Raw genomic sequence first — 14122 nt, forward strand, 5'->3', positions numbered from 1 at the left:
TTATTATTATTATTATTATTATTATTATTATTATTATTATTATTATTATTATTATTATTTTTATTGCTGTTGGTATGTTATTGTTTGTGTTGAGATTTACAAGCGAATACTCTTCCTCTTCAGTGGTGGCCGCGCGGCAGAGGGAGAGCGGGATGCCTACTGATCAAGTCTTGCAGTGCTCTTCGTTTTAGTGTTGTTTGGTTACTTCACGCTGCTCTTCAGGGAAACACTGACGAAGGTAAGGCTCGTCCACTAAGATCAAAGCTTCCTCGTTATAATATACAGGGAATCCAGAATGTGATTAATAACATGTTTTGTCTAGGCCTACCGTGATGTTCTCGTTGATCACAGTGCGTTGGTCAGTGCTCTAGGCTAGGCCTAGGGAGATGTATGGAAATGCTCTGTATCGTTAATTTTAGTTACGAGGTAAAAAAAAAAAGCGTATCAGGATGTCCGTTTAGTTTTTTGCCGTAAATGCAATAAAAATAATGTATGAATGTGGTGGAAAGTATTATATAATTATAAGAATCCATATAAATGGGTCTGTATCATTATTTTTTTTTCTAGCGTAGTAGTGTAATACAATGAAAAACAATGTATTAATGAGCTGTTTCTGAGTAGCCTACTGTTAAGTAGGAAGCACGCGAAAATCAATCAAACTATCGTATCGTCCACCTCGCTGATTGTTTTTCCTAGACGAGTATACATCCTTACAAACAGACAATCACTGCATATCAAGCCCACGGAAAAATAAATAAGAAAGCGAAAATAATGGAATGGAGCGCTTTGTTATTAAAGTATATTGCATGAACACCACCATAAAAGTAACTTGAAGGATGAAGAGAAAATGGGAAATCGGTGTGGCTGTTACGGTTCGGTGTTGTTCAACGCTAAAATCAAATGAAAATGAAGGAAATTGTTATTAAAATGTTATGCGTGGACATCACGCCAAGTAGCCTAAACTTGACACATATGGGAATGAAATGGTAATATGATTGAAAGTAATTATGGTGCGGTATTGTGTCAACCTGAAGTTATGTGGGAATCAGTAAAAAATGGTGAATAGTTAGAATATATTGCGTGAACATCACGCAAAAGCCTAACATGGCACAGACAAAACAACAACAACAAAATCCATCCCGGTATTTTCCTTCCCACAAGTCTCCTCACACCTTCATCAACAGACAACGTGAAGTATATCAACACTCAACGCTATATATCTCCTTCACGTTCACCAGTTGGTCAATATTTACAGCTGAAGTGGCCATGAAAGTACCTCAGCAATTAGTTGTATTATATGCTTCATTTTTATTCAGTATAAAACAGAATGAGAAGCATATGGGTTACGTTTATTCCTGTTTTACATGCACAGTCGATAACCTCATTGCTTGCACAGCCCACCACCGAAAAGCTGAAAAGAACGTGTTAGCGAAAATTGGATTGCTAAAAAAAGGGAAAAATAAAGCTTACTCATTCGGCCCAATATATACCAACTTAAATTTTGATTATATATGAAGAAAAAATGAAAAAACAAATATCGTATGGCCTATATTTAATGTAGAAGTATGTTATCTTATGTTTTCATTATGGAGGAAGGAAAAAACTTACCCTACTCGTGCGGCACACGCAGTCAGATGGTTTATTGCAAATCACCTCCGGAAACTATGTATTTGTTAGCCTGAATTTTGGGTGTGGAAAACAAACGATAAATCAATATACAGCTTCCTCGTATGACACACGCAGCTAAGTATGTATAAGTTGTATGAAATATTTACTTTGGAAAACGTGACGGACAAAAATCACATAGCCTACTCGTATTGCACACGCAGCTGAAAAAGTTTATTGCTGGCTCAGCTTAAATCATCTTGAAAAAAGCTAAATATTTGTTGACATCAATTTTGATTATGAAAATAATGGAGATACACTACACACTACTCTTCGTGTTTGTTTTCCCGTCTTGTTGCCTACTTATAGCATCTTCCATTTAGCGTAACCCATTTCTGGGTCGTGATCTGTAGAGTCCCTCATAGAGTCCCGACAGCCTAAGATTTGGACGCCATTATTGGCCCTGTGTTTTCGCCGCGCTTTTCAAACACTAGCACACGGTCTCGCGGCGAAGACAGGGCCAATAATGGCGTCCAAATCTTAGGGTGTCGGGACTCTATCTATCAAGGAACTCTACAGATCATGACCCAGAAACGGGTTACGCTAAATGGAAAAGGCTAATATTATACAAGAGATGAAACGTCTACCATAGCAATCGCCCTGGGAGAGCCTCGGCCCATTATAATATGCCGAAGTTATTTTGATTCTTAAAAATTGCTAGAGCCTAAAACGGAGGCCTACTCATGCTGTTGTAATTTATATCATTTATCTAAAATCTTGCTCCGCCGCTAAACTATTGTCACGGGAGATGATAAAGCTTAATACTCGCAAAGTTTGATTCTAAAAGCCTCACTGGGGGTTATGAAGTGCGATTATGTAAGTTACGTTTTAAGGGAGTCTATAGGCGAGTTTATAATATGTTGTAAAGGAGTCTGTAAATGAGTTTAGAAGTGAACTATAAATGCAGGGAAGACACTTGTAAGAGTAGACGTAACTAATTGAATATTGGAAAAAACATCTCGTTAAGATTTTTTTGTTTGTTTGTTTATTGGTTTATTTACGAATGCTCTTGGTGGTGAAGCATAAATGGAATCGTCCGGTTTTTTCTTATTTATTTGATAGCTTTGCAAGCAAGAAGGAAATGAAGCTTGATTTTAAGCTGATTACAGCAGAAACATTCGCATTATTTTTCCACGTCACGAAAAACGGAACCAACAAATTTCAGAAACCAGATTCATCAAATAACAGCAAGAACATAACAAAAGAAAGACACCATCATCATCCCCAGAAGTTCTTAATTGTTCTTCCTGCTTCACTGTCATCATCATCATCACCACTATAACCCAGTCACTTCAAAAACCCTTCATTCGTGTACTGATGCTCTCTTGACGTTGAGGAAGCTTCTGAAGTGATGGGAAGGGTTGCAGAAGTAGTAGAAATAGTAGTTGTAGTAGTAGTACTAGCAGTAGTAGTAGTAGTAGTAGTAGTAGTAGTAGTAGTAGTAGTAGTAGAAGTAGCAGCAGTAGTAGAAGCAGCAGTATTAGAGGTCGTACTATCCTTCACCTTGGTGTTATTATTGCAGTGGTGACGTGTTTTGTGCTGGGGCTCCGTAGGGGAGGCATCCGTGGGGTTTGTTACTGTGGCGGGGTGAAGAGCTTGGGAGGTTGAAGCAAGTGGAGATACGGCTACTGGAGATGGGGTGGTGGATGTTGAACCAGGAGTAGTTAGTGAGGTGGAGAGTGTTCCGGGAGGGAGAGAAAGGGAGGTGGAGGCGACGGAGGGTACTGTGATAACGGGGCCTGGGACGGCGGCCGAGCGGTGGGTGGGGGACGGGGTGAAGGTGACGAGCCTGGCGGTGGGTGTGCCCTCGCCCTTACCCGCGTTCCCGCCCTGCAGCAGAACGCTGACCTGGCTATATTGGGGTGTGGACGGTGATCTGTATGTCCTGCAGGTGAGAGGGAGTGGAGGGAGTCAGACGCAGTACTCGTATTATCAGACTTTCGGCACACAGCAAATATTTCCAAAGCCACAAAGGAGATAAGTCAAGTTTTCAAGAGTGTTTCTCACAGTAATGGTGCAGAAACCTTGTGAAACTATCACCAAGGTCATAAAACTATCAATGGAAATACAGAAAATTTTTCGAAAGACTCATCGTATTAGATAGGGGCAGGTCTGTCTGGATGAGGAATGCAGCGTCCTCAACCTCCTCGAGTTCTTTCTTTCATTTTCTCTCTCCTGCTTATGCTTCCTTCTTTGGGTAACAGGGGGATTAATTCCCCCAGGGGTCCTGCGTCCCTGCCCTGTGGTGAGCAGTCAGTCCAGCCCCTGATCTGTGACGGTTGAATGAGGGGTATGCACACCCTCCCTCTATAAAAACCTTACCTGGCCAAAAACAAATTAAAAAGTAGAAGGTCGGGGTCAGGGCGCGAGCCTCGACCCCGATCCGATCTTGCTGGGGTTCCCGACTGCGCGGCAGGCTCCCCTGATGCATCTGCATCCGGGGGGCCTCTCGTCAGTGACGTGTGCAGGGCAAAGCCTACGGAACCCCTGCACCCCGAAGGAGAAAGGGCCTCCTAACCCCTCTTTTTGTTTTGGGGGCGGCCGGGGTGGTGCAGAGGCTGCGCCTGCCCGCAGAACCAAGCCCGGAGTCAACCTTCGGAGGGCTCTGCGTGTAAGCTCTTGGAACGTCCGGAGCCTCTCGGACGATGTTCGACTGCCCCACCTATCAAATGAGGTCAGAAGACCGAGGATGGACATAGTGGCACTCTCTGAGACGAGGAGGCCTGGCATTGCCGAGATCAGTGAGGAGGTGGGTACACCTTCTACTGGTCCGGCATGAGCAATGGCTTCCGTCTCAAAGGGTAGCTAATGGCATCTCCAGCCAACTGCTGCCATATGTGGTTGAGGTTGCTCCTGATGATGAGCGTATGATGCGAGTGAGGCTGAAGCACACACTGGACTTCATGTCTCTTGTTGCAGTGTACGCTCCTACCGAGATGTGTAAATCGGAAGAGAAGGAGATGTTCTACGCCAAACTCGACTGTATTAGACCAGTACTCTCCCCGGGACATTCTCACTGTCTTTGGCGACTTCAATGCTATTGCTGGCACTGACAGGGTTGGCTACGAGCTATTTGTTGGTCCCCATGGTTCTGGTACCAGGAACATCAACAGCTCTCTCCTCTTGAATTTTGCAAGATCCAGGAGGTTGAGAATTGCGGGTTCCTGGTACCTGAGACCGGAGCTGCACCGCTGAACTTGGTACAGCGATGCCGGAGGAGTTGCTAAGGAGATTGACTACATCCTCTTAAGTACTCGTTAGAGGATCCTTCAGAACTGCAGGGTTTACCGGAGTGCTGAGTTCTTTGCAAATGGCCATAGGCTTGTTGTTGCAGCATTCAAGTTTCATGTCATATCAAGAAGAATCTCGAGATGCAACAATACTGTGTTCCACCTCGAGAGGCTGAAGGACCTTGTATGTGCTCAGGAGTGTGCAGTGGCAGTCTCACATCGGTTCAATGTGCTCAACACCCTTGAGAACCCTGTAAAACTGTAGGATACCTTCAAACGTGAGACTTTAAACTGCCAAGAAGTGCATTGGAGAGCGCCCATGATCTAGGAGTGGATTCGCCTTGGCGGAGACGCTGGAGAATATTGAGGATAGTCGCGCTGCCTGGCTTGCTGGGAATCGGGACCAATATAGGGTTCTGTCGCGTAGGACTAGGCCTCTCCTGAGGAGAGACAAGAGGAGAGGTGTCAGGGGTCTCGCTGATGAAGTCGAGGGCTATTTAAATGCGAATGACCTCCGACCTGCTACCGAGCCCTGAAGAAGCTCCTCTCCAAGTCTCCCTCTTAGGCGGGCGCTATTCGAACAGCTGACGGCGGCCTCGTGTCGGACATGGATAGGCAGAGGGCTTGTTGGGCTGAGTACTTTGACCAGATGTACACGACGGACCCTCCAAGTGGGCAGCTTCCAGTTGCTGGGTTGCAGGTGGCGGCTGCTGATCCACCAATCAACGAAAGCCCATCCTCTCTTGCTGAGGTCAGAGAGGCTGTGGCAAAGTTGAGGGTTGGAAAGGCACCTGACATCTGTAACATCAGTGCGGAGCTGCTCAAAGCTGGAGGTGAGGCTATGATCCGTGGGTTGCACTCGGTCTTGACTGCCGTATGGCAATCTGGTACCATTCCCCCTGACTGGAAGAGGGGGCTGGTCGTTCCCCTTTAGAAAGGGAGAGGGGTCCGTCAAGACTGCAACAACTACCGTGATATTACACTGCTTAGTGTGCCAGGCAAGGTGCTTGCCCAACTATTTCTGATGCGAATTTGCAGCCAGCTGCTGAAGCTGCAGAGACCTGAACAGTCTGGGTTCACGCCTGATAAGGCAACAAGTGACCGTATCCTAGCCCTTCGCATACTGGTGGAGCGCCGACGTAAGTTTCGACAAGGGATGCTTGCAGCCTATGTCGATCTCAAGAAGGCGTTTGACTCAGTGCATCGAGAGGCACTCTGGGATCTTCTGCGACTCCGTGGGATTCCTGCAAGGGCTATTCGTCTGCTGACTGGCCTGTATTCTGGGACTGAGCGTGCTGTGAAGTATGGAGGGGGCCTTGTCCAGCTTCTTTCCCGTGAATGCGGGAGTGAGGCAGGGCTGTGTCCTTGCTCCATCGCTTTTCAACACTTGTATGGACTGGGTACTAGCCAGAGTTGTGGACCAGAGTCGTTGTGGAGCACCCATTGTCAATACCAGGGTCACTGACCTTGTTTTTGCCTATGATGCAGTAATCCTCTCTTTCTTTCGCCTCTGCCTGTCAACATCTACCTTTCCTTCCTGCTGGAAGTACGCCTTCATACAGCCTGTGCCTAAGAAGGGTGACCGTTCCAATCCCTCAAACTACCGTCCTATAGCTTTACTTTCTTGTCTATCTAAATCTTTTGAATCAATCCTTAACCGGAAGATTCAAAAGCACTTTTTCACTTCTGACCTTCTATCTGATCGCCAATATGGGTTCCGCAAGGGGCGTTCTACGGGTGATCGCCTTGCCTTCCTAACTGACTCTTGGTCATCCTCTCTTAGCCGTTTCGGTGAAACCTTTGCTATTGCGCTGTACATATCAAAAGCCTTTGATAAGGTCTGGCTCAGATCTTTCCCTTCCAAACTACCCTCCTACGGTTTCTATCCTTCTCTCTGTACCTTGATCTCCAGTTTCCTTTCTGACCGTTCTATTTCTGGTGTGGTAGACGGCCACTTTTCTTCCCCTAAACCTATTAACAGTGGTGTCCCGCAGGGCTCTGTCCTATCTCCCACTCTCTTCCTGTTGTTCATTAATGATTTTCTTTCCAAAACGAACCGTCCTATCCATTCTTAAGCCGATGATTCCACTCTGCATTACTCAACTTCTTTTAATTGAAGACCCACTCAACAGAAACTAAGCTATTCCAGTCTGGAGGCAGCAGAACGCTTAACCTCAGACCTTACTATTATTTCCGATTGAGGCAAGAACCTTGTGTTCTTCAGCGCCTCAAAAACACAGTTTCTCCACCTATCCACTCGACACATCTTCCAAACACCTATCCCCTATTCTTCGACAACACTCAGCTATCACCTTCTTTAACACTAAACATCCTCGGTCTATCCTTAACTCAAAATCTCAACTAGAAACTTCGTATCTCTTTTCTTAATAAATCAGCTTCCTCAAGGCTAGGCGTTCTGTACCGTCTTCGCCAGTTCTTCTCCCCCGCACAGATGCTTTCCATTTCTTGGGACCTTGTCCGCCCTCGTATGGAGTATGCATCTCACGTGGGGGGGGGGCTTCACTCACACAGCTCTCCTGGACAGAGTGGAGGCTAAGGCTCTTCGTCTCATCAGCTCTCCTCCTCCTACTGATAGTCTTCTACCTCTTAAATTCCGCCGCCATGTTGCCTCTCTTTCTATCTTCTACCGATATTTTCATGCTGACTGCTCTTCTGAACTTGCTAACTACATGCCTCCCCCACTCCCGCGGCCCCGCTGCACACGACTTTCTACTCATGCTCATCCCTATACTGTCCAAACCCCTTATGCAAGAGTTAACCAGCACCTCTATTCTTTCATCCCCTTCACTGGGAAACTCTGGAACAGCCTTCCTTCGTCTGTAGTTCCTCCTGCCTTTGACCTAGCCTCTTTCAAGAAGAGTGTATCAAGACACCTCTCCACCCGAAATTGACGTCTCTTTTGGCTACTCTTTACTTTATCTTTCATGGGAGCGGCGAGTAGCGGACTTTATTTCTACCCTTTTTGTTGCCCTTGAGCCGTGTCCTCTGATGTAAAAAAAAATCCTGGTGCAGTCTCTTGAGGTTTTGGTGATGGTTCTCGAGGCCCAGCACGAGGCGGCGTAACCCTTAGGTCTTTAGGTCTCCAGGCCCAAGACCAAGGTACAGGTGTTTGGAGGCTCGCTAGATGAAACAGTACAGTCTGTTCATGTGTGTGGCGAGGACATTGAGATCTCGGAAAATTTTCCATACCTTGGTAGCGTAGTTCATAACAACGATGAGTCTCGCTAGGAAGTCTGACGGCGGACTGGCTTGGCCCACGGTGTTATGGACTCGCTCAGCACGAGTATAGGTCGTTGTCGATTCCTGTGCAGAAGGACAAAGATCTTCAAGTTCCATGTGCTTCCTGTCTTACTCTGTGGCTGTGAGACGTGGACACTAAATGGGGACTTGGTGATGCGGATTAATGCCTTTGGTAATAAATGTCTACGCAGAATCATGGGATATCGCTGGAATGACCTTGTGTCAAACCGGCAACTACTCCGTGAAGCTGATTCAACTTTTATTTTTTTTATTTTTTTTTTACGTTGCCGCCGATGGCGCCAGTAGGCTTGCATGGAGGGGCCTGATGGTATGGATCAGCCCGTTGCGGCGCAGGCAAGTATTTATAGTGGCGCCATCTTACATTGGCTCATGGTGCCCCCGGAGCTCATCTTTGATCCCAGAATCTAGAGTCCGGGTTGATAGATGGCCTTCTGGACAGCATGTGGGTAGTCTTAGGCCACTCGGCGGTGACTGAAAAATCCCGGCGTGTGGCACCGGGCGGGGCGCGAACTCGAGTCGTCGTAGATGTGGCGCCGTCACGCTATCCACTCAGCCATCTGCATAGTCCGTCAACGCCCACCGAGTTCGTAGGTTGAGCACGTTGATAGATCCTGCCAGGAGGTACTCAGGATGGGAAGATGGTCTGCATGGAGACTTGCCCGGAGGGACCCTCGGACTTGGCGTCCTAGGGTAAGTGAGGCGACGCGCTCCCCTGTGTATGCCCCCATTGGTTGATTGATTATCTAATATGGATGCGTAAGCCCCTAAATGTTTAAAAAGATATCGGGGCTTATGAACCCTCATTTGGTAAGCCTTTCGTAGAGGCTGAGGGTGTTTCCATGGGTAGCTTTATGATCCTGGTGCTAGTATGACAAAGCGTCTGCACTATGAACGTGAAAAAACACACTCATGAAAACCCGACGAGTCTCATTTGTGGCCTTTGGAAGTATTTGTTGTGAGAGTCGAAAGCGTCTGAGAATACGGGCCATTTTACTAAACAAGGAAAAACACAACTAGATAAATAGGAAATTGTCGAAAATTAATAAGATCTTGGTGAATGCAATGGACGCTGCGTGTGATGAAAGATGGGTGGGAGATGAGATGCTGCTGTTATTATTATTCACTTTTATATTCCTTTTGATTATTCTTACTTCTATTGAATGTCCATCCAAGTGGGGACGAAAAAAGCTTGTTGAATAAAATTAAGTAAAGAAAATTGTGTAAGATGGAGGCAACATGAGATGACTTTTTTTCACTTTTACCTCCTCCCTTCTCCAATTCTCGCCCACCTTGGAAGGGATGATGAAGGGCTCAGTTGTAGGAGACTTTGAAGAGGCGGAGTGTCCAGCGAGTCCAGGTAACGCTGCAAGGAGCCAGGAAAGTGTTACTGAGTGTTGCAGTGTCGAGAAAGCCCTTGTAGACCCTTTTTCTTGGCCGCCCTCTCAGCTGACCTCTCTGAATAATCATCTCATCCGTTCTGCTTTTCCACCCTTCCTCTCCTATTTGATGGCATTAGGCAAACAAAGGGGTTGGAATAGATATCACTAGGGTATTATTAATCAATTTTCTTTGGGACAGTTTACTATGTGAGACGGGCAAAAGAGTTAGGAAAGAACATCAAAGTTGTACTTTAAACCCTTTCATGGATGCTCCACAAGAGGTTAGAGACAGCATATAAATGAGAATACTATTGATGCATTCTCCTGGGAGCGGTTATAGTTTCAGACCCATGGATTGTCAGTAGAGGCAGCATTGAAAAACTAGTAATAAATTCTTTCGAGAACACAAAAGGAATTATTTAAGGCTAAATGCCACCACAAAAGAAGAGTGCATGTTAGGTCATGTTATACCCAGCCAGGTTACGTCATATTAAACAAGGGCATGACACACTAAGCTATGTCATGGCATGGTAAGCTATGTCATGCCACACTTAGCTAGATCATGCCATGCTAAGCGAGGTAATGCTATATTAGTTATGCCATGGCAAACTAAGCTAGGTCATACCGCACTGAGTTAGATCATGCCAGACTAATCTAGGTCATGCCACACTAAGCTAGATCATGCCACACTAAGCTAGGTCATGCCACACCAAGTTAGGTCATGCCATATTAAGGTAGTTAATGCCAAATTGAGCTAGGTTATGCCTTAATAAGGTAGGTCCTTCCATATTAAGCTAGTTCATGCCTTATTAAGGTAGGTCATGTCATACTAAGCTGGGTCATGCTATGTTATGCAAGGTCATGCTAAAGTAATCTATATCCTGTCACTCTGAGCTAGGTCAGACCTCAGTAAACTTGGTCATCCCACGCTGAGCTAGGTTATGCCATACTAAGCTGGGTCATGCCTCATGTTGATGACAGTATAAACAAGTTTAAAACAAAAGCATGACAGGAATGACAGCTAAAGGGAAGCAACTTTAATACAACAATACTAGTATCCAACATAACATTGTGTACATGCATATAGTGTGGTCGAAACTTTATTTGTAAACATTTTTTTATTGTTTACATATGAATAGAGAACGAATATTCCGGTCAGCGACTGACCACAATACTTTTGAAATCAAAAATAAAAATTACAATAATTGTTCAATAAAATTATGTTCAGGGTTTGTCATTAATAATTAGAAGGATATCAGGAAAAGACAGTAAAAGACTTCCTGGAACAGCTGTTCCAGGAAGCAACAGACCGCAGTAAATTAAAAAAGGTTGCCAAATTAAGTTAAAGTTCAACTATTATATTATAAGAAATAAGAATGCCAAGAGTAATCACACAAATATTTACATGGAGAATAGTGAATAACTTAGTTATAGTTTTAGGTAAACACAATGCTTTAAAAACGCATACGAAATTAAGTTAGTTACTATTTAAAAAGTAAGATGCTTTGTGTTAACGGCAAAGAGCTATAAGGATAATAGTAAAAAGTAGATATGATTTTATGTTTAGTCTGAGGACGAATTCGTTAATATAGACAAGACTAATGATTTTTATATTTAGCTTTTTTTATTATTTATCTTCTGTTCCTATATTATGATATTTTCGTTACCCACAAAACGCGCAAGTCTACGCTCGTTAACTATAAGGCGAAGGATGAAGGAGTGAAAAAATGAATGCCGTTTTGTAAAAATCAAAGTCAAACGCGAGTGTGGATTTTAACGATAAAATTTCCGCCGATATTGTCCTCACACCGCGATGACAGAAAACGGGAGGTGTGTTGTGTGCGGCACGGTACTGGCGGGGGGCGGGGGTGAAGGGACGGTAGGAGGGAAAGGAAGGAGGCTGGATGTGAAGGAGAGATCAAGGGACAGAGGGAGGGAAAGAGAAGAAGGCGGAGGTAAACGAGGATTGGAGGGACATGGGAAGGAGGAAAAAGAGGGAGGAACGAGAAATGAAGGGCAAGGGAGGAGAGATGGGAGGGAAAGGAGATTAGATGGAGGCGAACAAGAATGAAGGGACAGGAACAGTACAGGTAAAGGTGGGTGCCTGCGCTGCAGGTGCGCGTGGCTGCGGTGCTCATCTCCGTACCGCTGGCCCTTTGAGCCTGTGGTGGATAAGAACCAGTTGCCCCGGGACGCGGGCCAATGTGAAGTCCGGATTGCCACAGCTCCCCAGGTTTCCCTAGGCTCCCATTTTCCGACCAGCCCGAAAGGGAGGCTGAACAGCTGGGTGAGCTGCACGCCGACTGCCCGGGCCGGTATTCGAACCCGGGTCCGCGGGGTCATAGTCAGGCACCCCAACCACTGCCCCACGGAGGCGTAACAGTGGGGAGAGAAAGAAAAGAGAAGTTGGAAGCGACCTAGGAATGGAGAGACATGGAGTGACGAAAGAGAAGATTGAAGTGAACGAGGCGTGAAGGAACAGTGAAGGGAAGGTACAAAGGAGGGAGAGATGAAAGTGAACGAGAAAGGGAGGGACACGGAGAGGAAAGAAAGGAAGAAGAGGAGATGGAGGCAAACCAGGGATGGAGGGACAAGGGAAATAGGAGTGTGATTAGGTAGAAGAGAACGTCAAAAGGAAATAGACAGATACGATTACGATACGATACGCGGCGATTCAAAGCAAGAGAGGTCACAAGAAGTAGGAGCAGGGAAAGAAGCTGCTAGTGAACAAGGGGTGGAAGATACCGTAGAGTGTGTGTGGAAGAGTTTAGGCTGAAAATGATGGAGGGACGGATGGGAGGGGGAGGAGGGAACGGGGAGAAGGAGGAAGGGAGGGGGTAGCGGGATGGGTGAAAGGTAGAAGATGAGAAGGGAGAGAATGAAAGGGAAGGCAAATGGAGGAGGAGGAGGAGTGGAGGGATGAGTACAAGATGACGATGAGGAGGAAGAGGATGAGAGGGAAGGCAGCTTAAGGGACAGCAACAATTTTTCAGGACAAAGCCGAAAGACAAGGGGAAGGAGATGAAAGTAAAGGGAACGACTGGCGGAGGGAGGGAGGGAGGGAGGTAAGGTTGTAACGAATGGATAAATTTCTTAGAGGACAGGGTCTTTTTAAACGAAGGGAGATGAGACGGAGGAGGGAGAGACGCAAGGCTGTTAGGGAGACCATTGGAAGGGAGAGTCTTTTTATACGAGAGAGAGAGAGAGAGAGAGAGAGAGAGAGAGAGAGAGAGAGAGAGAGAGAGAGAGAGAGAGATTAATTGAAACTTTTCCTCACAAACAGTTCCTACACTTGTGAAAACACTTTTGAGGAGCAAGGAGACTCAGCGAGGGGAAGGAGAGCAGTGAATTTGACCTACTTGTTTAGCGGAGAAAGAGAATGGGAAAATATTTTACACCAATATCATTGAGGAGCGAGGGGAGGGGAAGGGAGAAGGAAGAGGGAGTTAGGGGAGGGGAGGCGGAAGGGGGGGAGGGGAGAGGCAAAGTAAGGCAGGATATAGAGTGAGGTAACATTTTACACAAAGGTGAGGCAAGGCAAAGTAAGGCATGAAGGGGATCAGGATAAAGGGGCCGGAGCCGAGGGGTAGGGGTGTGTGGCGGGGTGAGGGGAAGGGGTAGAGCCAGGTGTGTGGGAGTACCTTACGGGGTGAATGGGCTGCGTAGGGAACAAGGATGAAGGGCCTGAACACCGGCGCCAAGAGGGAGGAGTGAGGGGTGTGTGGCGGGGTGAGGGGAAGGGCTGGAGGCAGGTGTGCGGGGGTACCTGACGGGGTTAGTGGGGCACCGGCGTGAATGTCAAGGTAGGGCGCCTCGCCGTTGTGGCTGAGGCGGGCTGGTCTGCTGCAGCTCCTCGCGCGCCGCCGCCACTGGAGGCAACAGCTGGACAGTCCCTGGGGTGCGGGCAAAGGGCCGACACTCCGTAAGTCGACGTAACGTGGTGGTAGAGGGAGTGAGGAGAGGACAGAGAAACGTATCGAGGTGGTAGTGGGAGTGTGGGGAGGACAAAGGAACGTTTAGAGGCAATGGTTACTATACCCCGCGGCAGCGACTCTGACAAAAACACTTATCACCACAGGCCCCAGGGTGGTGACCTTTGGCGATGTTACCCCGGGGCCGAGGGTAACACCTTTCCCTTACAACATGAAATGATGCCAACTTTGCAATGTCTTTTTTTTTTTTTATGTAATTTTTTTTGATAAATTTTCGCCCACTGCAGTGAAAAATATGACTAAATATTCAAAGGTTAAATCAAATAATATGTAATCAAATGATGCTTATAACATTTTCGCTCACTGCGGGGATGATGTACACTCCAGTGTTCTATTTATTACCAACGCGTAACAATGGACTGATAAAGACCAAATAACATGAATGACAAAACTGCCAATTTCGTGATGGTACGATAAAGGGGTTACGGATGAAGGAAGGAGACGGTGTACATTATTTTATCAGACTCACCGGGACCAACTATAACGAGTAAAGAGAAATGGGTGGGCAGCGTAAAAATATGTGGCTGCCTTATTTTGACTACAAATAATCATACCAGTTTAACTACAAGAGTGA

General features: G+C 46.2%; 1 protein-coding gene across 9 annotated transcripts in view; it reads right to left on the minus strand.

Annotated features, from left to right (window-relative positions):
- Positions 1 to 231: 231 nt before the first annotated feature.
- LOC127005121 (bestrophin-2-like) overlaps positions 232 to 14122 on the minus strand; it is a 56094-nt gene continuing 42203 nt past the window's right edge. For 3 of the 9 annotated variants that reach the window (XM_050873711.1, XM_050873707.1, XM_050873708.1), the window contains 2 exons: positions 9440 to 9540; positions 232 to 3550 (listed from right to left, as the gene is read on the minus strand). In XM_050873711.1, the coding sequence (XP_050729668.1) occupies positions 2953 to 3550; positions 9440 to 9540 (699 nt within the window). In that variant the 3' untranslated portion in view covers positions 232 to 2952. Of the gene's footprint in view, positions 3551 to 9439; positions 13450 to 14122 lie in introns of all 9 variants that reach the window. The other 6 variants (XM_050873712.1, XM_050873710.1, XM_050873713.1 and 3 more) reach the window with 5 other exon arrangements.

The sequence above is a fragment of the Eriocheir sinensis genome, chromosome 29 (assembly GCF_024679095.1).
Source record: "Eriocheir sinensis breed Jianghai 21 chromosome 29, ASM2467909v1, whole genome shotgun sequence".
Classification (NCBI taxonomy): Eukaryota; Metazoa; Arthropoda; class Malacostraca; order Decapoda; family Varunidae; genus Eriocheir; species Eriocheir sinensis.